We start from the raw sequence: 23,654 nt of genomic DNA, 5'->3' as shown, positions 1-23,654 counted from the left end.
GTCTCCCAACCCCACGCAGCCTGGCCTGGGACGCGCTCAGTCGTCAACACCCGCCGGATGGTCCAGTCCTCCTCCTGCCCTGTGGGGGTGGGGCTGGGCTTGGGGGAGGAGCTGCCCCTAAACTCTAAAATGGGCCAAGAGATTGGCCAAGGGCCACACGTGAAGTGTGCTGTCTGGAGCCACAGGAGGACCAGGCTGAGCACCCCGGCCTCTGGTTTTCTCCCGGAGATCCCTCTCTGGGCCCTCTTGACGTAGCCTCAGGTCCCGGTCAGTGGCCTCTAGAACTGTCTGTCCACCTGCCTCCCCGTTAGGCTGTGAGCCTAACCCTGGCACACAGGAAGTGCTCAGGACAGTTTGAGGATGGCTGTTCCAGGCATCAGGGTCCCCCCTCCAGGCATCCCCAATCCCAGTGGGCCTAGCCCTCCAGGGAGATCCAGGCTTCACCCAACAAGCACAACAACTCCCTGGGTGGGACGTCCAGAAACGATGGGCCTGGGGCTGCCCTGGGGCGCTGAGCAGAGCTGGGTTTGGGCTTCAGGGGCGAGAAAGAAAAAGCTGGTCACTTGGACTCCCTCAGGGTCCACCAGACCCCGGGCGCCTTCCCTGGGGGCCTCCTCGCATGCAGGGCCAGTCCCCATTTTCCTGTCCCCAACTCCAGCTTCTCCCCTGGGCCCATGCAAGGCTTAGCTGCCTCCTGTCCCAGAAGGAGACAAACCACTTCCGGGGCCTGCTCCCAGCTGCTGCCACCTCTTGCCAAAACTGCCCAGCCGAGCTTCCAGAAAGAGCGGACTGCACGCTCGGGTCCACACTGCCTCGCACCCTCTCACTGCCCTTGACATGCAGGGCCGGGCCGCCCTGCTCTGCCCGCCTCTGCTCCCCCAGCACATGGTGGCGGTTGGAGACACCCGTCTGGCACTGGCTTGTCTTGACTTTGCCCTCTCTGAGCCTTGATTTCCTCATCTGTAACATGCGGATGACTGTTGCCACCTCCCTGGGCTCGTGGGAGCCCGTGGGGAGGTGCATCCCTGGGGAGAGGCGGGGCTGCAGTGGCAGGTGGGGTTCTGCGTGTGGAAGGGGCAGGCGCAGCACCACCTAGAGGAGGTGAGCGGGGGTGCCAGGGAACCCTGAGCCGGGCCCACATTCTGGGGGACACAGAGCCTCCCTCAGCGCCCCATCGAGGCTCCCGGCAGACATCTACACTGAAGACATAGGAGGGGCCCAAGAAGCCGCCCTGAGCCCCTCCAGAGGCCTATGCAGGGAGACCACGTGGGGTCAGGAAAGAGGCCCAGGCTAAGAGCCAGGAGACTGGGGTCGGCACCCCAACCCAGTGTGACGATGGGGTGGCATATTTAACATGCCTGAACTTCAGTCTCCTCATCTGTGAAATGGGCACATCAGGAGGTGTGCGGTTTACCTAAGGCATGGAGTGTGTGGCACAGACAGAGCTCTAACGTGTGTGTGGAGTGAGACAAGCTAGAATTTCACAAGGATGATTTTAGATGTACAGGGATAAGCACTTGCATTTTTTTTTTTTTTTTTTTTGCTGTACGCAGGCCTCTCACTGTTGTGGCCTCTCCCATTGCGGAGCACAGGCTCCGGATGCACAGGCTCAGCGGCCATGGCTCACAGGCCCAGCGGCTCTGCGGCATGTGGGGTCCTCCTGGACCGGGACGCGAATCCATGTCCCCTGCATCGGCAGGCGGACTCTCAACCACTGCGCCACCAGGGAAGCCCAGCACTTGCATTTTTATGAGTTTTCCATATTAGAGGAAGGGACTTCCCTGGCGGTCCAGTGGTTAAGACTCTGAGCTTCTGCTGCAGGGGGCGCAGGTTCGATCCCTGGTTGTTGAAGTAAGATCCTGCGTGCCATGCAGTGCAGCAAAAAAAAAGATATTAGAGGGAAAGCCTGGCCTTCCGTTTGCAGAAGATATAAAGCATCTTCACAGAGACCCTGAGTGGCCCTCGAAGGGGTGAGGGCCCAGGTAGTTTGGGTTCCTGCTCGTTAACTGGCTGGTGGTGTGATTTTTGCCCTAGGTACTTTTTACAGGTTAAAAAAAAAGGATCTTTTATCATTACTAAAATATTTACCAAATTATCTCGTGCGTGCCAGGTCATGTGGTAAAAGCTTAGGACCAAGAAATGATTCAGAAACAATCTCTTCTCAGTTTATAGAGGAGACGTGTAAAACGATATTTTTTTTTTTCAAACTTTTACTTTAGCTCCATGTGAGAGTAATAGCCACCACGGAAAATTTGGTGAATGCAGAGGAGTCCACAGAAGAAAATACACGGTGCCTGCCACCCTTCCTTCCAGAGAGAACCACTGACATGTGAGCCACTCAGACGTCCCCTTTGTCTTCTTTTCCTACGGACTACCCTCTGTGAGTAACAGTCAGACAGCCCCGATGCAGTCCTTCTCTGCTGCTTATACGGTGCAAGCCGCCTCTGTGAGCTGCACCTTCCTCATCTGTGAAATAGAGCTTAAAAAGCGTTCCCTCCCCCGTGGGACAAGGTGAGTGCAGCAGTGAATGTGGAGCTCTGTAGCCGGCGGGGCGGCAGGTGCTTGGTAGACAGCGGCTGCTGTGTGACGATGAGCAGAGCGTAAGCTATTCATTTCTCTTTATCGCCCTCCGACGTCACAGCCCAACCTCTTGCTCTCCGGATGCAGAAACTGAGGCCCAGGGAGGAGAGGGTTACAGGAGCGAAGATGAGAGCCCAGCCAGCCTTTTCCTCTCCTGCCTGGGACCCACCATGGCCAGGCACGGCCTTAGAACATCTAATCCGACCCCTTCTGGGCTGTGGCCCCTGCAGTAAAAAGTGAAGTTTCTCGAAGGCGCCTGCTTCTCCACGAAGCCTGCCTGTTCATCTGAGATAGTTGGCAAAGCATTGCTTTTGCATAAATGACAGTGGTTCTCGAGCCCCAATGGTCTCCGGAGAGTCTAGGGAGGCGGGGCTGCTTCTCTGACGGAGGTTTTAGAACATCTTCCTGGTGTGAGACAATGCTTTGTGAACTTCCACAGAAAGCACTGGGTGTAAAATCAAACCTATGGAATGATGTTGACTGTGAAACATGCCTATAGAAATTAGCCTGTGGTGGGGTTTTACCACATACATGTTATAATTTGTTAACTTTCAAAATTTCTATAATCTTATTTTATCTTTTTCTTTCTTTCTTTTTCTTTTATTTTTTTTAAGTTGCAGCATGCAGGGTCTTAGTTGTGGCATGTGGGATCTAGCTCTCTGACCAGGGATCGAACCCAGGCCCCCTGCATTGGGAACGTGGAGTCTTAGGCACTGGACCACCAGGGAAGCCCCTTATTTTATCTTCATAATCAGAGTTTTTAAATCTTTACTAAAATAAGGTGGTGCAAGGGAGCAGAGTGACAGGTCTGCAGGGAGGTTACACTAACCCCCCACTGCCCCGGTTCACACATCCTCCGGGAGCGCCCATCTTGAGTGTGAGGGGCTCATGGGGAGCAGAGGCAGGCACAGTCCCAGTCTTCGTGAAGCCTGTGGTTTTAGGGGGGGAGACATGGATCAAATAGTCACACAAAGTAGAGATACGGAAACTGTGACACGTGTCACCAAAACATGTACTGGGGTTGGGGGAAGGGGGTTGTCCTGGTCCAGGAGGCTGAGACCTGAAGGCCAGTGGGAGTTAGTCGGGGAAGGGGTGGAAAGAGTGCCCAGCATAGGGACAGCATGTGCAAAGGTCCTGTGGTGGTGGCGGGAGCAACCGTGGGGAGGGTCCACCAGCATGGCTGGGGCTGAAGAGAGGGGGTAAATGTGAGCGGTGAGGTCAGCTTTGCAGTTTGCAAAGATCGCACTGTCTGCAGTGCCAAGAACGTCTGGGTGCCTTGACAGTACAGCTTCGAAAGGCCAGGAGGAAGCCATCTATGAAGTTAAGCCACCCCTCGAGGGATGCAGGCAGGCGGAGGCAAACGAGAGTCCAGCGGCAAGAAGAGGTCTGCGACCCGTGGAGCCTGCAAGCGCTGCTCCCCTGGCGCCCAGGTGGCTGGGGGGCGGCCCAGGGTCTGAAAGGGTGGAAGGAAGGCTCCCTCTTCTCCACCACATCTGCCGCCCAGCAAGGCGTGGGGCAGCCCAGGGAGGGGCTGGACACTGATTTTACACTCCATTCTCAAGCAGCAGGACTTCGGTTTAGAGTGCTGATGGGGAACCCTCCCCGGGCCAGACAGGGCAAGGCTGAGCAGCTGTGCGTGTTTGCCTCTGGGAGGGGGCATGCCCTGCGTGCAGGGGCTGAGAACACGCCGGGCTCTGAGATGGTGCAGAGCCAGCAGAGCTCCTGTCTCTGAGACAGGTGGGGATGGAGGCCCAGACGTCTCCTGCTACGCCTCCTTTGGAGCCAGCTGGACTGTTCAGCATTAGGCACCACTGCTGACTGCTGCTCACTCTGTCCACTTCTAACTTATTTGATTTTTAAGCTTGAGAGCCGTTTTTATTGTGGCAAATTTCAAACATATACACAGTGAACTGTAGAGTGATACCCTATGTACCCATCTCAACACTGGTTATATTCTGCTCTTCCTGTCACCTCCCCATATTCTTGTTATTTTTATTTTTCCTGGATTCACTTAGAGTGTATCTCAGATATATCAGAGCCCATGAAAATACTTCAGCTTGTTCCAGGCACATCTTTAGTAGTAAGGTTTTTTTTTGAGGCATAATCACAATATCGTCAGATACCTATAAAATTAACAATAATTCCTCAATGTTTTATAATTCCCCAATTATCTCTAAAAATGTCTTCTTATAGTTTGTTCATATCAGGTTCTGGGAAATTCCCTGGCGGTCCAGTGGTTAGAACTCTGCGCTTCCGCCGCAGGGGGCACGGGTTCAATCCCTGGTCAGGGAATTAAGGTTCTAAATCAGTTTCCAAAAGCAACACACTGCACTTGGTAGATGGGTCATTACGTCTCTTTTAGTCTGAAATAGTTCTCCCTTGGTTTGTTTTTCCTACACGATATATTTGATGACATTGCGTTATTTGTCTTGTAGACTTTTCTGAATTATGGATTTAGAGGACTGTACATTTGTGGTGGTGTTGAACAAGCTCCTCTAGCCCAAGTATTTCCTATAAACTCAGTTTCATCCCAAGCAGTGGTCCTCAATTTTGCCCCCAAGGAACATTTTGCAGTATCCTCTAAAGAGAGTCCCTTAGGAGGCACTGCACTGGGGATGGGAGTGGGACCAGTAGAGTGGTCTGCATCTAGGGGTCACTCCCAGCATCCACGCATGTGTACTTCCTACATGTCCCATCAGGAGTGGACAGCTCATCCCACTCTTAGCAACATCGCCTTGGACTAGGGGGTCCTGGTGCTGTCAGCACCTCACCTGATGATTCCACATCCATTCGTAATCATGGTCTAGATCAACCATTCGGGTTGCGGGATGGTGAGACCTATTTTTTTTTTTTTTTTAGTGTAATGCAATTATGACTTTAATACCTTCTCACATACCGTTTACAAAGGGCTTTCCCATCCAGGATCGAATAACCAAACTCACAGCTATGCTGGAGGTGGGTCCAATAACCTTCCTCTTTTTTTAAAAATTAATTTTTACTGGAGTATAGTTAATGTACAGTGTTGTGTTAGTTTCTGCTGTACAGCAAAGTGAATCAGTTATACATATACATATATCCACTCTTGTTTAGATTCTTTTCCCATATAGGTCATTACAGAGTATTAACTAGAGTTCCCTGTGCTACATAGTAGGGTTTTTTTTAAATTAATTAATTAATTAATTTTGTGGGGCGCTGCATTGGGTCTTTGTTGCTGCACGTGGGCTTTCTCTGGTTGTGGCGAGCGGTGGCTACCCGTGGTTGCAGTGCATGGGCTTCTCATTGTGGTGGCTTCTCTTGTTGCAGAGCACGGGCTCTAGGCACGTGGGCTTCAGTAGTTGTGGCATGTGGGCTCAGTAGTTGTGGCTCGCGGGCTCTAGAGCGCAGGCTCAGTAGTTGTGGCGCACGGGCTTAGCTGCTCCGCAGCATGTGGGATCTTCCCGGACCAGGGCTCGAACCCGTGTCCCCTGCACTGGCAGGCGGATTCTTAACCACTGCGCCACCAGGGAAGCCCTACACAGTAGGTTCTTATTAGTTATCTATATTATACATAGTAGTGTGTCTAAGTCAATCCCAATCTCCCCATTTATCGATAATCTTCTGATAATTTTCTCCAGACAAGGAGGCTGAGATCAGAGAAGGGAAGGGGCACAAGACCCCACAGCTCAATAGGGGCAGCAGGCCAGGCCTGGGCAGGGCCGCCGCCCAGAGCTCCATTCACTGGAGGATGCTGAGCTCATGCAGCTGCAGGGAAGGGAGGAAAGGCCCTGTGATCTTCTTTTAAAAGCTACAAAAGTTCTAAAGGGTTCTCTGCTGTGCATCAGCTGTTTCTAGCATCCCTCTCCAACCTCAGAGACCACTGGTCACCCATGACACAAATGGTGGCCCGGTTCACACCCCTTCAGGCCTCCTGCCGCCTCCAGGATGAGACCCAAACCCTCTCAAGCCCCTCCCACGTCTCTCTTCCCATCTTTTCCCACATCACTGTCCCCACCCCAGCCAAACCCAACTGGGACACCGAACTCGGATTCTGATACACTAACAGGAGACTTCTGCTACGGCTTGACCAGCTGCTCTCGTGGGCACTAAGGAGGGGGTTAACCCCTGTCCAGCACCCATGTGTGCAGGCACGTTATTGCTTTTAACACTGGGGAGTGGGTTTCACCTTTCCAGCTTTCACATGAGAAAACTGAGGCTTGGAGAGGGTGACTGGCTTGCCAAAGTGGGCCGGAGCTCATGAGGAGGTGTGCAGGACGGCCTCGGCCCGGGCTTCTTCCAGGTGGCCCCAGGCAGCCACCTCCCCGGGGCTGGGAAAAGGTGGGCCCCAGAAAGTGTGGCGGAGAACTCCACTCCACACGCCGTCGGAGCTCCCTGTGCCCGGCCTTGATCTCCTGTGCCTTCTGTCATCTGCAGCGCACTGGAGAACGGTCACTGCCAGGAAGGAAACCATGCTGTTCACGGCAAATCTGCAGAGTGACGGGGTGGAAACGGACCCCAGTATGTTTCTTCCAGATGAAACACGTAACCCATTCCACAGGAAGGGCCGCGGGTATGCCCTTGGAGTGTGTGAAATTGACGACTGCACCGCCTTCCTCCCCCTGCCCTGCCCAGGGACATCACGTGGCCTTGCCAAGGCCACCAGCTGTTCAGGACAGAGCTGGGCCCCGCATGCTTTACCCTGCACCCCTAGCCTGCTAACTTCCGAGGCCCCTGAGTGGGGCGGGGCTAGGAGGCCTCCAGGCAGGGAAATCTGGGGGCAAGATAAGGAAGAGCCAGCCTTCTAAGGAAGGTGGCTGCCTGGGCTTGGAGGGCTTCACCGCTTTCCTTCAAACTGCTGAAAACTTCAGATGGCCGGAGCTCAGGCAGGCTGCAGAGACCCTCCGAAGTTTATTGAGGAGAGTTGAAAGAGGAAATTGTGGTATCTTTATCACCAGACAGCTAGGGCTGAGGGAGGTTTACTGACTTAGAAAAATAAAATTCATACCATTGTTATAAAGCAGAAACTAACACACCATTGTAAAGCAATTATACTCCAATAAAGATGTTTAAAAAAAAAAGATTCATACCAGCATCAGGTTGAGGGCCTGGCACATTAGTAGGCTCTTAACATGTGTTTGTTGAATGAATGAATGTTTCCAAACCCTATTTTTGCGACCAAGGCCCAGAGACTTCCTTTTCTTCCTAATTAGTAGCTTAATGCCAACATGAAGACACGCTGGTCCCCAAAAGGCCCCAAACTGCTGTCCCTATCTCCATGTGACGGCTCAGTAAGGTCAAGGCGTAGACTCCAAGGCTCCACTGCTCGCCAAGCTCATCCAGATAACAAAACACCCTCCCAGCACGATGGCACCAAGCCTGGGAGAAGCGTTTCTGAGCGGGGGACCCGAGTTCAGCATGAGGACATGACCCAGAGGCTCAGGTCTCCCCACTTCCTCCCCAGCTCAGGAAGGGGAGGCCCGGTGGGGGAGTGGGCCTGGGGAAGTGAGGGGCCCAGAAGGAGACCACCTGAGACCCTACCAACACCTGCTGGCAGAGAGGCCAGGCTCACCCAGCACCCCCGGTAGGGCCTTACTGCGGGGAGGTGGGGCTGCCAGCGGGACTGAGTGCCAGGCAATTTTAGGCTCCCGAGGCTGGGGCACGGAGACAGGCCCAGGTGAGTCTGAGGGCTGGTGACCAGTGCAGTGCAGCACCGCTGCTAAAAGCCAGGGCCCCCCACTGTGAGTGTGCCTCCCGAAGGGTCCCCAACCTCTCTGAGTAGTCCTGGGGTCTGCGAGCAATCGCTGCAGGCTGCAGTGAAGCCGGGGGCTCACGCGAGCCCAGAGCGGGAGCCGCTGCGGGGGCTGCTGCCTGTCGCTGGCTCACAGCTTCCGGTGTGTGGGAGGACGCCGTGATCACACCTGGCATCTGTGACCGGCAGGAACTGGGCCCTGAGCAGGGCCACAGGAGGTGCCCCTGGGGCTGGGAGGAGAAGAGCTGAGAGTCAGGCCAGGACGTGCTCGAGGCCCTCAGTGAGCCTGGGGTTTTCGGCACAGAGTCCAGGGTCCCTCTTCGGTAAAGGGAGGAAGCGCCCCGAAGCTGGCCGCCCGCTGAGCCAGCCAACACCCTGCGCTGTCGCCCTGGAGCTCGCGGCCTGCAGCCCCCAGGCCTCCGTGTGCCCTGGAGGAGACCCCAAGCCCGCGGTGCTGCAGTCAGCCCAGGCTCCTCCGGGGGCTCTTCTCTCTGCTGAGGGTCTGAAGGTGCAGGGGTAAGGGCACGGGAGCATGGAGGCCACACGGCGGTAGGCGGCCCGACCCGGGAGTGACAGCCCAGGCCTGCTCACCCGGGCTGGCAGTGCTCCTGGCCGGGCCCCTGGACTTCCCAAGCGAGGGGCCGGAGGGGGCGGGCACGTGGCAGGTGTGCTCTGGCCATGGCGGCGGGTCAGAGCAGGAGCTCCTGGCGTGGGCCTGGTCTCCCCACCCGTCCCAGACCTGGGCATGTCCCAGACCTGCGTGCTGGCTCAGGGACAGAGAGAAGCACATGCGTGCAAGGGGAGGGGAGGGGAGGCAGCTTTACCTGCCCGTCCCCAGTCGGTGGAGAGGGTGACCAGCTCAGGGTCACACGGCTGGCCGAGGTCACTTCGCACCTCCTCAGGTGGGCAACAAGAAGCAGGGAGGAAGGGGCCCTTCTCAGGTAGGCCGGCCTCTTCCTTTGAGAGGCCCAGCGGTCAGTGTGCCCTCCTCTGCCCCCTCCCCAGTCCCCCTCTGCGACTGAGGCTGGGGTTCAGGGGAGCCAGGGCCTGTTGGGATGGCAGGCCAGAGGATGGGGCCTCCTCTGTCCCTCCCACACAGGCCTCCCCAGCTCTGGGTCCCCTGGACTTTGACATGAAGTGGCCAGCCCAGTGTGAGCTGCAGCCGGCCACGTGCCTGTCCCCCAGGGAGACAAGTGTTGGCCGGGTCCCAGCTGCCGCTTTGCCGCAGGGTCAGGGCCCTCCTGCCACCCTGGCTCCACTCCGATGGGCACACTTGGTTCTGCTGTGGCCCCGGCCCCCGCCAGGAGGGACAGTGTGATCTCGTGAGGGTGACCGGGTAGGACTGAGCAGGCCACCTGATGGCCTCGTGACCGTGGTGAGCGCCCAGGGGCGCAGGCTTCTGCAGGGCCTAACCCTGATCCCAGGGCTTTGCTGCCACTGGCTGGAGGGAGGGGAGGGGAGGAAGCGAGGGGCAGCCTGCAGAAGCTGTGATCTTCCTGAGTCACAGGGCTGGGCACGGCGGCTTGCGGCTGCGCTGTTTCATCTTTACAGCCAACCCTGATGAGAGGTCCTATCGTGATCTCCACTGACAGCCGAGGACACCGGGGCGTGGACACTCGCCCAGGAGCGCACGGCCAGCGGGTGGCAGAGCCAGGACTCACACCCCGGCACCCTGACTCAGTCTGGACTCCTGGAGATGACGCCCTTATGATTATGTAACTCATGAGGACTAGAAAGAGACTGCGGGGCAGAGGCAGCTGCTCAACACCTCCCCTCCTCTCCCCCCAGCACACTTTCCATAGTGGCATTTTGGCCAGATGGAGGCTTTGGGATGGGCTCCACCGTTCATGAGACGTGAGACCTAGGCGGGTGGTTACCTTCCCCCCGTGTGTGCTTTCTCACCCGTAAAGTGGGCCAGTTGTACCTACCCCACGGCGTTGAGAATGAATACGGAACACTGCCTGCGAGAACGCCCCGCACGTGCTCGGCTGGTACTGGTGACGCCGACCCCGCCCGCGTGTCAGGAGCTGCTGTCAGTTCACTGAGGGAACTGTCCCTGAAAAATGCTGTCAACTACCCGCCAGCGACGAAAGGCCAGCGGCGGGCTCCGAAGCAGAGGTTCGGGTGCTGGTCTCCGTGCTGGCAACAGCCCAGCCTGGGAGGCCGTCCACCAGCTGCTCCCGAGAGAAACGGGGGCGGGGCCCTCCTGCTGCTCGACCGCTGTGCAGCCGCCAGCCTCCCAGGCCTGGTCCCAGTCACTTCACCCACGGGCCCAGGGCCGCCGGGATGGCATCTGCAGTGGCAGAAGGGGCAAGGCCGGAACCTCAGGGACATCTAAGCAGGGGCCTTCACGCCCCTCCCTTCGCTGTTCACTCGGCTGTGACCCCACGGTTCCTGGGGACAGTAACAGGCCAGGGCCCCGCCTCCAGCCGCTGTGCACAGGGCAGCCCCGTTTCAGTCCAGCTTGACACCCCACCCTGCTTCTGCGGGTGAGGGCACTTGTGAAGCAGTTACGCTCGCAGGTCTTCAAAGCACCACGACGACAGGTGGGGCCAATGGTCGGCGTAGCCACGAGGCGCACACCCGTGCAAGGAGCTGACGGACGGGAGAGGTCCTGGACGCGGCAGCGGAGGGCACACTCCTGGGACGTCTCCTGTCGCGCCCGCACATGGGGCCGCCCTGCTAGCCTCCGGTCCTGCCTCAGTGCCTCCGGCAAGGCGGCCGGCTGCCACCACACCGCCCAGCTGGGCGCCGCGGCCAGACCAAGGAAGACGTAGTTCGGCCAGTTCAGCCATTGAGGATGCAGACGCATCCCGGGATGACGCCCACCCGCTGCTCAGCCATGAGCGGCTTGCTGGGCACGAGGCGCTGCTTTAAGTGCTCAGCTCTGGGGTTCCCTTTACAGGTGTCACCTCCAGTCGGGTTGGGGAAGGATTTCACAGACAACGGTGTTGAGGCAGCCGCTCAGCTAGCTGGGAAAAGTGAAGCTGACTCCTTCAGCTTTGGTCCTTGTCTGCAAGATGCATGCTCCAGAGATTTGCTCTACCTAACGCGGGAGAGTACTTTTTTACTCTTAAGATGGAGAAGGCATTTAAAAACGTGCCTCCACATCCCAGAAACCAGAAAAAAAAGATGGATAGAACACAATTCGAATCCTCCTGTAGAAACCCACCTCTCCTCCGTGCTGACGAAAGGCAAGTGCTCAGCTTAAGGACGGCTTAAAAAAGGATGTCTAAGCTTTCTGAGGTTGACCGTGGGTAACTGAAACCCTGGAAAGTAAAACCACGGTAAGGGTGGGCGACTGTACATGAATTTATACATGTGATAAAATGGCACAGAATTATACATACATATTTTATCAACACGTATTTCCTAAGTTTGATATTGTACAATAGTTATGGAAGATGTAGACATGGGGAAAACAGTGAAGGGTTCATGAGCCCTCTCTGTACTATCTTTGAAATTTCCTGTGAATCCGTAATTATTTTGAAATAAACTATTTTTAAAAGTAAAAAAAAAAAAAAAAGTTTAAGCTCATGCACAGGTCTAAAGGACCTTGTGTCAGTGTGACATGGGCCACACCACGGCACCCCCAGCAGGCATCCCACGGGCTGGAACTGCCCTTCCGCAGCCATCGTCCAAGGAGATCCATGTTTAAGGACATCCACAGAAATGCTATTTAGAATAATGAACAAACACGAAAGGAACATTCTAAATGTTGATCCACGGACTTCCCTGGTGGCACAGTGGTTAAGAATCCGCCTGCCAGTGCAGGGGACACGGGTTCGATCCCCAGTCGGGGAAGATCCCACATGCCGTAGAGCACCTAAGCCCGTGTGCCACAACTACTGAGCCCACATGCTGCAACTACTGAAGCCCATGCGCTCTAGGGCCCACGTGCCTCAACTCCTGAAGCCCACATGCCTAGAGCCCACACTCCACAAGAGAAGCCACCGCAACAAAAAGCCCGCACACCGCAACAAAGAGTAGCCCCCGCTCGCCACAACTAGAGAAAAGCCCCTGCGCAGCAACGAAGACCCAGAGCAGCCAAAAAAAGAAGTCGATCCACAAGCAACCTGTTAAATTCATATAATAGAATCATACAGCTATAAAAATGACGCAGATCTATCATTACTGACATGAAAAGATGTCTGAGAAAAAAATCTATTTCTGAAGTTACAGAAGAGCAGGTACAGTACAACCCTTTAATGTAAATTTCTCTCTCTCTATATATATCCATATATACATTCAGCTGTCTAGAATGGTGTTTTGCACAAATGTTAGAAGCTACCCTCTCAGGGTGATGGAGGTACAGATGAATTTTCCTTTATACTTCTTTAATAATACATTGATTTCTTTCTTACAGTGTACAGTGATCATGTTAATATACATACATGGAATTTTTTTTTTTTCAGAACAGAAAGATTAAGCTTTGTCTACCACCACAAGACAAAAATGGTGTGTTCTTTGCAAGGTTCAGGCAGTAGTTCCTAGGGGTGGGGATGGGGGGGTGTGGACTCTTTTCTCAGCAGGCCCCACCCATTTTCTTCTCCAGCAAAGCAGACGCCAGCACTTTCTGCAACGCCTATAGGAAGAGCTAACCTTCTTCTGGAATGATGTGACCTGGGCACACATAATTAAGAGGAGGCTGGGGTTCTTTATAAAAGAATCTTTGCTATGGTAAATAAAGACAACCAACTGTTTTTTAAATTTTTTATTTGGTGTTAACTCCACAAGAAAACAAAAAAACCAGTTACTCTGGTGTACGTGAAATCAGAACAATACAACCACGGGGAAAAAAATAGCCCAGGAATGGAAAACTGATACTTCAGTGCTATGGATATGCAATGCGCTTCATACCACAGTGCGTTTCAGCGTTTTGCCAACTTTTTAAAAAATGCTTTTTCTTTGTGATCCATTTACAAAACTGAAAACCATACTTTCAGCTCTGTCGCTGAAAGCCTCTGGGCTTCAGCCACTTAGCTATGAAAACAAATAAATACATAATCTGTTAATCCCCTTGCCCGCTTATAATCCATTCCCATTCCCCCGTGGAAGGTGCAATGTCTTCCCACTAGCGTGTAAGGAAGTCTGCACCTCGACCACCTGGAGCCCTTTCGTGATAAAAAGCAGCTGTCCAAAATCAACTGAGCTAAAGGTTGTGTCTGAAATATATTTATTTGGTCTCGGCTACATAAGCAACGATTTCTAGGATGATCGTCACTGTAGTGATTTTAGGAATTTACAACTTCCAATTCTTTTTTGCCTTTGCTGTTAAATTATATTTCAGTGCAGATGCTAATCAATTTTTAGGAAGCTCTGGAAGAAAGAAAAATACATATAACCTTATAAAGTCTGTAAATAAATAACAGCAACATAAAACCTTACACGCGCACACACGCACACACACACAAACCCACTTTAAAGTGTCAAAGATGTGCTGTATAAAAACAAACCCTGACATGTGGTGAGACCAAACCCAACGGCCCATCAGGTTTCCCACAGTGAGGACAGACAGCGCCGGGGATGACTCCACAGCCCTGGATGGAGTTGTCTGTGTCATCAATTAAGAAAAAGGCAACAAAACCCAATGCTCGAAGCAACTGATGTATTTCTCAGCCAGTTCAGCTCCCAGCTAGTAAATTATGCGTTTACTGCCCGCCAAAATAGTGGTGAAGCTGTCTCACCCATATTAGACTTCCTGATGTTAGACATGCTAAACTGATGTCACGCATTGTTTTTTGTTTTTTAAAAAGCAATGAGCTGGTTAAAAAAGAAAAACAATTTTAAACGTTTAGGTTTTGCAAATGTTGCTCCTTCTAACTTCAACCTGTTGCATGGCAGCGTGAAAGCTCAAGGAAGCGACCGTCACGAACGGACGGGACTGGATGAGAGGAACTGACCCCTGGGTTCCCGAGTGACACGGGAAAGCGGGTCCCATGAAGCAATCACACAGGTATGGGAGAAATCAGTACTCTACCCTCCGACCCGCCACACACAGAACTTGCCCAGAACATTCTCTCAAACACAAAATGAGATCTAAGCTATACTAAGTCACAGCCACAAGAGCAGCCAGGTGTAGCAGCCAAGGTCTCTTTGGGGTGCTGGTGGCCTTTATTGCGTGCCAAACGTTTACAGTCTTAAGTTCTGGGGGCTTCGATTCAATATCGGTCACCAGAAAAATCTCATCTGCAACTAAGGTCCTCATCGAGTATTGTCAGACTCACCGCAAATAACCCTGAGCGGTGCCTGGGGGAAATGTAACTGCAGCGTTAAGAGCAGGTTGGGGGTGCGTTCTCACCCCGCTTGGCCTCAAACGCTACCCTGTACCTCAAAGCCTTGGCTGCCTCAGGTGACAAGAAAGTCACAAACCATGGTATTGTCCATGATACTCTAGGGGGAAAATCCTAAGAGAGAAAACACAGTATTTTGTAAGTCTCTAAAAGCACACCCTTGTGTTTCCTACTTTAAATGTACATGAGATTTTACTGAATGAAGACCGGGGATGAGTCACCCATGCTGCCCTCTTGCCTTCAGAAAGGCACTGATCCACTGCAGGGTAAGTATTCACATCCCAGTTCTTAGAGGACAAAGCCTAAATGTTCCAAAGCTAAAGTCTCCGAATAGCGGAAGTGGTTGCTGACACTGCGATGCTAATAAGGTGATAGTGATGTGACTGCAGCTGGAAGGAAGGTAACTGCAGTGAAGATGCAAAAGGCAGTGATGCTTCTAAGACGAGCACATGCACACCCATTCTTGGTATGACAACACATCTAGTCTATTTCAAATAGCCAAGAATTTAACAGCTTGAAAAAAAAAATCTTCAACAGGATAGCTGTCCTCAACTCTAAAATAAGCAAGAAGAGAAAGATAATTACTGATCTGAACCAGTTAATTGAAGAAGAAACCTTAGAAACCTAAGTTGTTGTTTTAGATGAACAGGCCTCACAAAAGGGTACTTTTCGCTCACATATCAATTTTAAAAAATAATTTGTACTACTCTGCAGGTTTAGAGATGAGTTCGAGAAAAGAGTGCCTCCTCGCTGGGCTCCACCCACGCGCCTCCACCTTCCGAGCCCGTGTCCTCCGAGGCGGAGCTGGCACTGGAGTACATCTTTCTGCGGAAGCCGTTTGATTTTGCTCCAGAATTTCTCTCTCCTGTGCACCTTGCTTCATAAACAGAAGACACCTAAGATGAAAGGAACAATTGTCAACAGGTCAAAAGCCAGGTATTTTCCCAAAAGGGCTATGTGAGACACTCTGTATGTGCAGAGATTAAGAAACAAATTGTTGATGTTTTCCAGTGGAGAGTTACAAAAATCTGAAGAGTTTTCCTGTTTGAAAGCAAAACAAACAAGCTTTCCTCCCTGATCTATACACGATCCCAAACCCTAATTCTCCTCGTTCAACCCCTTGGACAAAACGCTGCCAATGTCAGGGCTGGATGGAAACGAGTCTTTGAGCGGGGACTCCACCGGGAGGACGGCACGGCCTTGCCCTGCTGGGGCTCACATTCCAGGGGAGAGGACAGCAAGCAGACCGACCAGCACAGCTTCCCAGCTTCCTGCTGCGCTGACCAGCTGGGGGATGTGGCTGACGGGGCTCTCCAGATAGGAGTGGCAGGGCATCCTCGCCCGCAGGCCGAGAAGCAAGGTGTGCCACAGAAACAGCCAGAGCTGGCTTGGGACTTCGGGGCTGTGCTTCTGAATTGGGGGTCCATAGGTATATGGTACCTTTTGGGGATACTTTTGGCTGTGTGGGACTCTCCCCCACCCACAAGATGGTTAGCATCTCTGGCCCTCAGGACACCAAGTGCAAGTGGTAGTCCCTCCCCAGTCATAATACCTGGTGATGCCTCCCTGCAACCCCGTAATGCCTGGTGATGCTTCCCTGCACAGCAATGAGCAACATCATCCTCCCCGCAAGAGTGACTAGTAATTCTTCCCCCTCCCCAAAGTGACGAGCAACGCCTCCCTAGTCACCCAGTCACAGTGACTAGCAAAATCCCCCAAGCACCTGCCCACCCCCATTTCCAGATGGCAGTACTGTCCCTGGTTGAGAGCCCCCGAGGAAGGAGGACAGAAAGACCACCACACTCCTGAGCGGGGAGCAGAGCCTGCGGGACCAGAGAGGCAGGCGAGAGGACAAACACACACGGCCTGGCAGGGAGCGCGCGCGCGGGCGGAAAGCCACGGCGGCCGGCACTGGGAGTCGGACTCAGGGCTGAGGGTCATGGCTCAGGTCTGCACTTGGGCTGTGGCCATGTGGATACACGTTCTGAATCTTTACGGGCCTTTAGTTTTCTCTTCCGCAAAGTAATAGCACCTACCTCCCGGGGCGGCTGTGAGACTAAACGAAGTAACCCTCGCGAGGCTGTCCTGCCTCACGGTGTGGGGAGAAGACTGGGGAGGGAAAGGTGGAAGCAGGAAGGCCAAGGCGAAGCCCACGGCAGCGGTCCACAGGGGGTGGTGATGCGGAGGAAGCGTGAACGATGGAGCCGGCTGAGAGGTGGGTGGTCAGGACGGGCACACAGACTGCGTGTGTAGGTGAGAGAAAGAGGAACGAAGAACGAGCTCTGGGTCTGGGGACTGACGCTGGGGGGTGGAACATCCACGGAGATGGAGAGACGCTGGGGGATGCCCCCAGACAGCTGCCTTGATGTGTTCGGTCTGACAGGTCCACTGACATCAAGACCACAGGGCGCTTTGGGAGCAATTTCTCACGAGACTTCAACTGACAATGACAATCACACTGAGAAGCCAAAGAAGCTCCCTTCGACTCATTCACCTGCCTGCCTACCCGGGCGAGGCCTGGGCCTAGACTGGACCAGGCACAGGCCCTGTCCCTGCCCCAGGGGGCCCACAGGCAGGTTGGGAGGCGGGCGAGCAGAAAGTGCAGTCAGCTGAGGGGCAGGAATGAGCACCAGAAGGGCTCCCTTGGGGTAAACACTTTGATGGGGAAAAGGGTGCCCACCCAAGGAGTTTAAGGGGAGTGACAGGGTCAGATTCGCACGGAGAAACTCCCTCTGGCGGCAGTGTGATGGACAGACTGCAGGGAGAGAGGGAAGCCTTGGCAGTAAGTGGGAGGCGATGCAGACCAAAGGGCCACGGATGAGAAAGGCCACACCCACAGAGCTTGGTGACAGGGAAAGGCAGTCACAGGACTCTCAGACTTTGGGGGTTGTGGTGGCCATTTGTAAGTTAATAATAAGGAGGAGGACAGTCCACTTACCCTATTAAAATCTAACAGACGCTCTTCATTACTGGGCATTTCTTTAACATCTGGATATTCTTCTATACCATTCTCTCCCTTGGCATTTGTATAACATTCTTAATCATTTTGAATGGAGAAGGGAAAAGAGGGAAAGGGGGGGAAATTTCATTAAGACACAGTTACGAAACATACATTCTTGTTTCATTTTTCAATGAAAAGTCAGATCAATTAGGTCTACAGCCCTTTGGAGATTTTAAGGAGTCACTAAAAGCAGACATGTTCAGCGTCAGCCAGATAGGTGTGTACGAGGAAAATGTTTGGCCAATTTGAAAATTCTTCTAACAACTTGTTCATGGAGTTAAAAAGAAAAACAAAAACACAGGCCAGCATAACCATGCATTCTTGTTATCCCACCATGAGACATTCATTCAACAAATACGTACTCACACCTCTAAGTGACAGGCCCTGGGAAAACAGGATAAAAAGACCAGCAAGGTCCGAGCTCTCAAGCGCGTACGCGGTGTGGAGGGGGACAGATGATGCACCACGCGTATGTTCACAGAACAAATAAGCAAAGGAATTTCAGACAAGAGGGGGCGCAACGGAGAAAACAAAGCGGGGCAACATCCTCTGTTCTTCCTCAGCTCAGCAGCAAACTAAGCCACCTGCAGAACAGGGAGGAGGAAGGGGGCTAGCGTTCTGACCAGGTAAGCGGCTCTCGGAAGGGGACAGGACTGGAAGCTGGAACTGGAAGGAGTCAGATAAATCATTTCGTCTAATGCTTCTCAACCCTGCTTTTGCATTCAGATCACCTGGGGAGCTTTAAGAAAAGTCTGGAAGACCAGGCCCGCACCTGAGATTCTGACTGACTTAGTCTGGGTATGAGCACTTTCTGAGAAGCTCCCACGTGAGTCTGAAGCACAGCCAGGGCTGATGCCCACCGGCCTTAACCTGTACCGGCCCCCCAGTCACCTTAACTCTACAGAAAGGGTGTCAGGATTCCACCCCGGCCGCCCGCAGCAGTCACTGCGAGGTGCTGGACGAGCTGCGCGCCACCCCACGTGTACAGCAGCGGCAGGGCCAGCTCCACGACCATGGGCCCTCCTGCCACCACCGGGGGCGGGCAAGCCTGGGCCCTGCTTGGCCTCCCACAAAAGGCTGTACTCTCCGTGACCTTTAGTTCTGACAGCCTCCGGCCCTCAAACTCACTAGTGTAGGTTCACGAAAAAACCCAGGCTCTGGGATTAGACAGACGTCAGTTGATTCCTGATGATGCTACTTGTGATGTAACTTGGAGCAAATTATCGAACCTCTTGGAGTCCCAGTTCTCTCATCTCTAAAACAGGATCACCATTTGCCCTCACAGATTTCTGTGCAAATTCAGAGATCACCTGTGTGCAGCCTCAAGTTCGGGCTGGCACACTCACTAACACCTTCCACAGCTGCTACTAACGAAAGCCCTGGGCTTGGGGTCGGCCCGCCGCAGGACAGCTGGGGAGGACGACCTGCTCTCCCATGAGGCAGGGAACCCCTCACCCTCACCCTCACCCATTCTGGGCCGTCACCTTTTTCTCAGCTCGCCTACCAAGCTCTCATTATCCCCGCGCCCCACCGCGTTCGGTCACCATTCATACGAGGTGGGGAAGGTAACCATTTCCTTGGCTCGGATATGCCCACAGATGGAGCGGATCCCCCTCACTATTACCTATACTGTTCCACTGCAGGCCTCTCTCTTTGAGACTCAAATAACACAAACACTTTTGTAAGTGAGCTTTCCAAATGTTCTGAATCCGGTGTATGAGCTCTGGAGATGGACGCGTGGGACAGACTGTGGCACACAGCTTGCGAGGCCCTTGTGGTCGGACTCCCTGCCGCCCGCCTGACCTGCCCCTCCCCCCGGCCCACGTGCCGGGCTCACGGGCCACAGCATGTGCAGTCCTGCTCCTGCCCGGACCACGCCCCAGCCGTCAGGCACTGGTGTCCTGACTCCCTCAGGTCCTGCTCCGAGGTGAGCTTATCAGGAGGGCAGGGACAACGTCTCTGCGTCCCCAGCCCCTAGAACAGTGCCTGGCATGAGGCAAGCACGCACGAAGTATGTGCAGGGTGGGTGTGTGTGTGGGCACACAGCAGGGCGGGGGCTGGGTCTTCGTGCCGACGGGGCCCTGGCTGCCCCGGCTCCAGGGCCACACTGCCTCCTCCTCCTTTGGGGCCTCCATCTCCTGACTCACAGGAGAAAGGGACAATCCTCCTTGCCCTCCTTCCCAGGGAGGCTGGAGCTCCCAGGTCAGACTCAGAGCTGCACAGGCTTCTCAGTAATCATCAGCAACGTCCGAAGCTTCAGGAGCGGGGACAAGCGTCGGCAGTCACGGCTGCTGAGTGGGTGAGAAGGCCACCTGCCTCCCGGCTAAGCTTCTGCTGAGTCTGTGCCCCCACCCCACAGGCTGAAAGCACCACACTTCATAACGGCACTCCGAGGCAAGGTCGTGAGTTCAAGGTCATTCAAAAGCCCGGTCACCACACTTATCCACTGAGAGTTTCCCTGCGCGCCACTCCACAATTTATAAAAAGCGGAATGGACTAACAACCACGTACAGCACCTACAGGGCACTGTACAGATAACCACGGACCTGGTTATCAGCTGACAGCTGAAGCGCATTCCCCACTAACAACAGAAAACCGGACGGAGGCTGCAGAGACAGCCCGCGACACAGAAATGGAGCACCAACTCAGTGTGCTTGGAAGTCACCCCAAGCCATCCCCCACCCTGGCCCTGCCTGCTCTGCCACCACGTCCCTCCTTCCCTCTGGGTCCTTCCTGCGTGTGGGTGTCCTCTTGGTGCACTGCTCCAGGGTCCCCGGCCCTCCCCACCTGCACTCCCATTAACTGCAGTTGGGACTCACTCACTCAGCCAGTGCACTGGACTGGACTGAGGTCAAGGTCCGGTTTGCACTCCTATCACCCTGGTGTCTCCCGGGCACCAAGTGCAGACAGCTGCTGTGGACAGCAAGCTTCTGGACCACAAGGAAACAGCCTGGACTCAAGCCTGAGCTGCATGGCTAGTGCCTGATTCTGGGCATTCAACCTGAGACTTAGCTTCCTCATCTGAAAACCAGGCTTTCACGGGGGTTGTATAAAAGACTGAAAGCACCTCGTAAATCACGAAGAACCACCCAAATACTAGCTAATGGTGGAGGGAACAGGCCTTTAATAAATGCTGTTAAATGAAAAAGATGCTGAAAATAAAGACTCTGCTCTATGCTCCCCTTATGACTCTTTGGGAAGGAGGAAGGCAGGGTTGGAGAAGCCGTTTCTTGGGCCCACAGAACAGAGAGAAGCAAACAATCCCAGCCTTCCCCCCAGTCGGCTGAGGCCAGGCTGCGAGGGCAGGCCAGTGCAGGCGTCTGGAGCCCCCAGCGTGTGCAAGGCCCCACGGGCAGTGAGGGACATCACTGCTCCAGGTTAACTACAAATGAGCTGGGGAGACGACACACACTCGAACATGCAAATGCTAACAGGAGACTGACCTGCCCCCAAGGCTCTGACCGGAGAGACCCTTGACGAAGTGCTGCAGCTGACAGCCCAGGGGACCACGGAGGTCTGCACAAGCTCAGAGTCTTGAGCTGACCACTCGGGCCGCCTCCTTAGTTCTCACTTCTCCCAACATTTCAGATCAGGATCTTTTTATAGCTTCTGAGTATGTCCACCTGGGCGGCTCACAGACTAAAATCATCTTCACCAAATCCGCTACTGCTCCGATGTCCCTCTCTACCCGGTGTCCCCTAACTCCCTCCCACTGTTCACCACTCACAGAAAGTCACCCAGCCAACGCCAGCATCCTCCACAAAACCTCTCGATGCTCTTCTCTATGCCCGCCCCGCCCCACCAGGGCCTCAGTCCAGGCCTTTATCCTGTCACACCCAGATCACTGCAAGAGCCTAAGAACCCCATCAGGGGCTCTGCAGGTTTTCAATCCCTTCCCCCCCTCCATTCTGCTGCTAGAACTGTTTTAAAAACCACACCTGTTTTAAAACAACTGTTTTAAAAACCAATGTGAACTCCCTTAAGTGGCCCTCTCCTCCTGCCTGTCCAACTGCGCCGAACTCAGCGCCCCCCACCCCGCCCCCCCGCCTCTCTCCAGCTTCTGCTAGGACCCAGCTGGGCCCAGTGGGTCCCTGTCCCCCAGCCCGACTTGCCACAGACCCTCGGCCTTTGCTCAGGCCGCTCCTGTCACGGGGACTACCTCTCCCCAGTCCTCCCACCGGGGCCCCTCTTGCAGGTCCCCCAGAGCCGGGGACTCCCCGCTCCACCTCTCACGGGGAGCAGGCACGGAGCCCGTCAAGGCCAGTGCTGCTCCAGTGCGTTTCCACGCCCCGCCCCTCCAGGCTGATAGGGGTTAGAGCAGGGTCCAGTTCTCATGCATCTCTGCGTCCCCAGTGCCTGACAAACGCTGGCCACACAGAATGTTTCTGGACTGATTTTTACAGCAGAAGAACTTACTGCTCTTAATGAATTAGAAATCTGAGTGGATGAATGAACAACCTAATGCAGGTCTTCTTACCTTCACATTCTGAGGCAGGAAAAAGAGGAGAGTACAAGGCTTTTTCCCACCAGGTCTGTTTTTCTTGACTTCTATTCATTCCTTGTACATCAGTGTTCAATACAGGAAACTGTTTAGATCAAACCAAATATAGACAAAGTTCACAAACTTCCAAAATAAAGGGGAAAAAATTCAAGCGTTATTAACTATGGACTACAAACCCAGGATTTTTTAACTGGTGAGGTTTTGGTTTTTTGTTTTTATTGTTCTAGACAAGCTGAATACAAAAAGCCAACGTGTTCATAGCATACAAAGGAAGTTTTTCTTAAAAAGCACTTATACTGGGGCTTCCCTGGTGGCGCAGTGGTTGAGAGTCCGCCTGCCGATGCAGGGGATACGGGTTCGTGCCCCGGTCCAGGAAGATCCCACATGCCGCGGAGCGGCTGGGCCCGTGAGCCATGGCCGCCGAGCCTGCGCGTCCGGAGCCTGTGCTCCGCAACGGGAAAGGCCACAACAGTGAGAGGTCCACGTACCATTAAGAAAAAAAAAAAAAAAAAAAAAGGCACTTATATTGGAAATGGAATAAAAAGTCTTTTTAAAAAACACAACAAAACTCTTACAAGGCAAACACATAAAGAAACAGCCTCAAATAAGGCAAGTTTTTAGATTCTGCAAGTACAGAGATAACGGGTGGCTAGTGTGAGGTGCTCGAGAGAAAGTGAGGAGGACCTTCTTCTCCTTCACACACTTAGGCAGGAGGGAGTCAAAGAAGAAATGGGACAGAGGAAGTTTTATAGGCAGAGTTACCAACCTAATGTCTTTATAACAATTATCTGCTTCGATGAGAACCAGAAGGAAGTTGAGACTCAAACCAAGTAATAACACTGATAGTAATTCAAATTCAAAACAGGAAACAGACGTCGAAATGAGAGGAGGGCAGGACTCCTGAGAGCAGGAGTGACCCCGTACTCCGTGCACATCCACGGCCCTGGCAGAGGGGAAGGCGCTCACGCCCATCCTTCGCTGGTGGAGCTCTCAAGTCCCAGCGGGACGTGCCCACCTGCCTGGGCAGCAAGGACTAGATGCAGTGTGGCTGTCACGCGTGATCAAGGAGTGTCTTCGTGAGCGGTCGTCAGAAGACGTAGCCAGGGGCAGCCACCCCGGGGCCATCCTGGTATGCTGGGCCTGGCAACAGGCCCTCCCAGGCTAAGTAAGGCCTGCTTTCGGCATCTCTGTAACTCCCATCACCCATCCCAGTCTCAACAAGTGTCTGCTCGATGCATACGACCTGTAAACACTGCATACACCTTTTAGAAGACATTTCATTACATGTTCAAGTTTAAAACCTGAACTGTTTTACAACTGATGATCTTCAATTCTCTAATAGGATTTTGTTACTCTCCTAAACAAAGTAAATTGTTTTACTTTATCAAAAACTTTTTGATTCAGTAATGTGTGATTTTTATTACTTACTAAACGGGAAATATATTTCAAATTCTGATTTTCATTTAACTTTTCAGAAATACCCCTCAATTAGAAACTGAAGAATTGTGCTGTCTACCCAGAGTGGTCAGTTAACCTTCACCATTTTCTCCTGCA

At 53.5% G+C, this 23,654-nt stretch overlaps 1 protein-coding gene across 2 annotated transcripts in view; it reads right to left on the bottom strand.

The window, feature by feature from the left end:
- Positions 1 to 12,525: 12,525 nt before the first annotated feature.
- The window catches only part of KIAA0232 (KIAA0232 ortholog), a 92,335-nt gene continuing 81,206 nt past the window's right edge, over positions 12,526 to 23,654 (bottom strand). The window contains exons 7-9 of one of the 2 annotated variants that reach the window (XM_060106280.1): positions 22,077 to 22,185; positions 17,537 to 17,634; positions 12,526 to 15,494 (exon numbers count right to left, since the gene is read on the bottom strand). In XM_060106280.1, the coding sequence (XP_059962263.1) occupies positions 15,315 to 15,494; positions 17,537 to 17,634; positions 22,077 to 22,185 (387 nt within the window). In that variant the 3' untranslated portion in view covers positions 12,526 to 15,314. The remainder of the gene's footprint in view (positions 15,495 to 17,536; positions 17,635 to 22,076; positions 22,186 to 23,654) is intronic. The other variant, XM_060106289.1, reaches the window with a different exon arrangement.

The sequence above is a fragment of the Mesoplodon densirostris genome, chromosome 1 (assembly GCF_025265405.1).
Source record: "Mesoplodon densirostris isolate mMesDen1 chromosome 1, mMesDen1 primary haplotype, whole genome shotgun sequence".
Lineage (NCBI taxonomy): Eukaryota > Metazoa > Chordata > Mammalia > Artiodactyla > Ziphiidae > Mesoplodon > Mesoplodon densirostris.
This window is presented reverse-complemented; position numbering and strand designations above follow the sequence as displayed.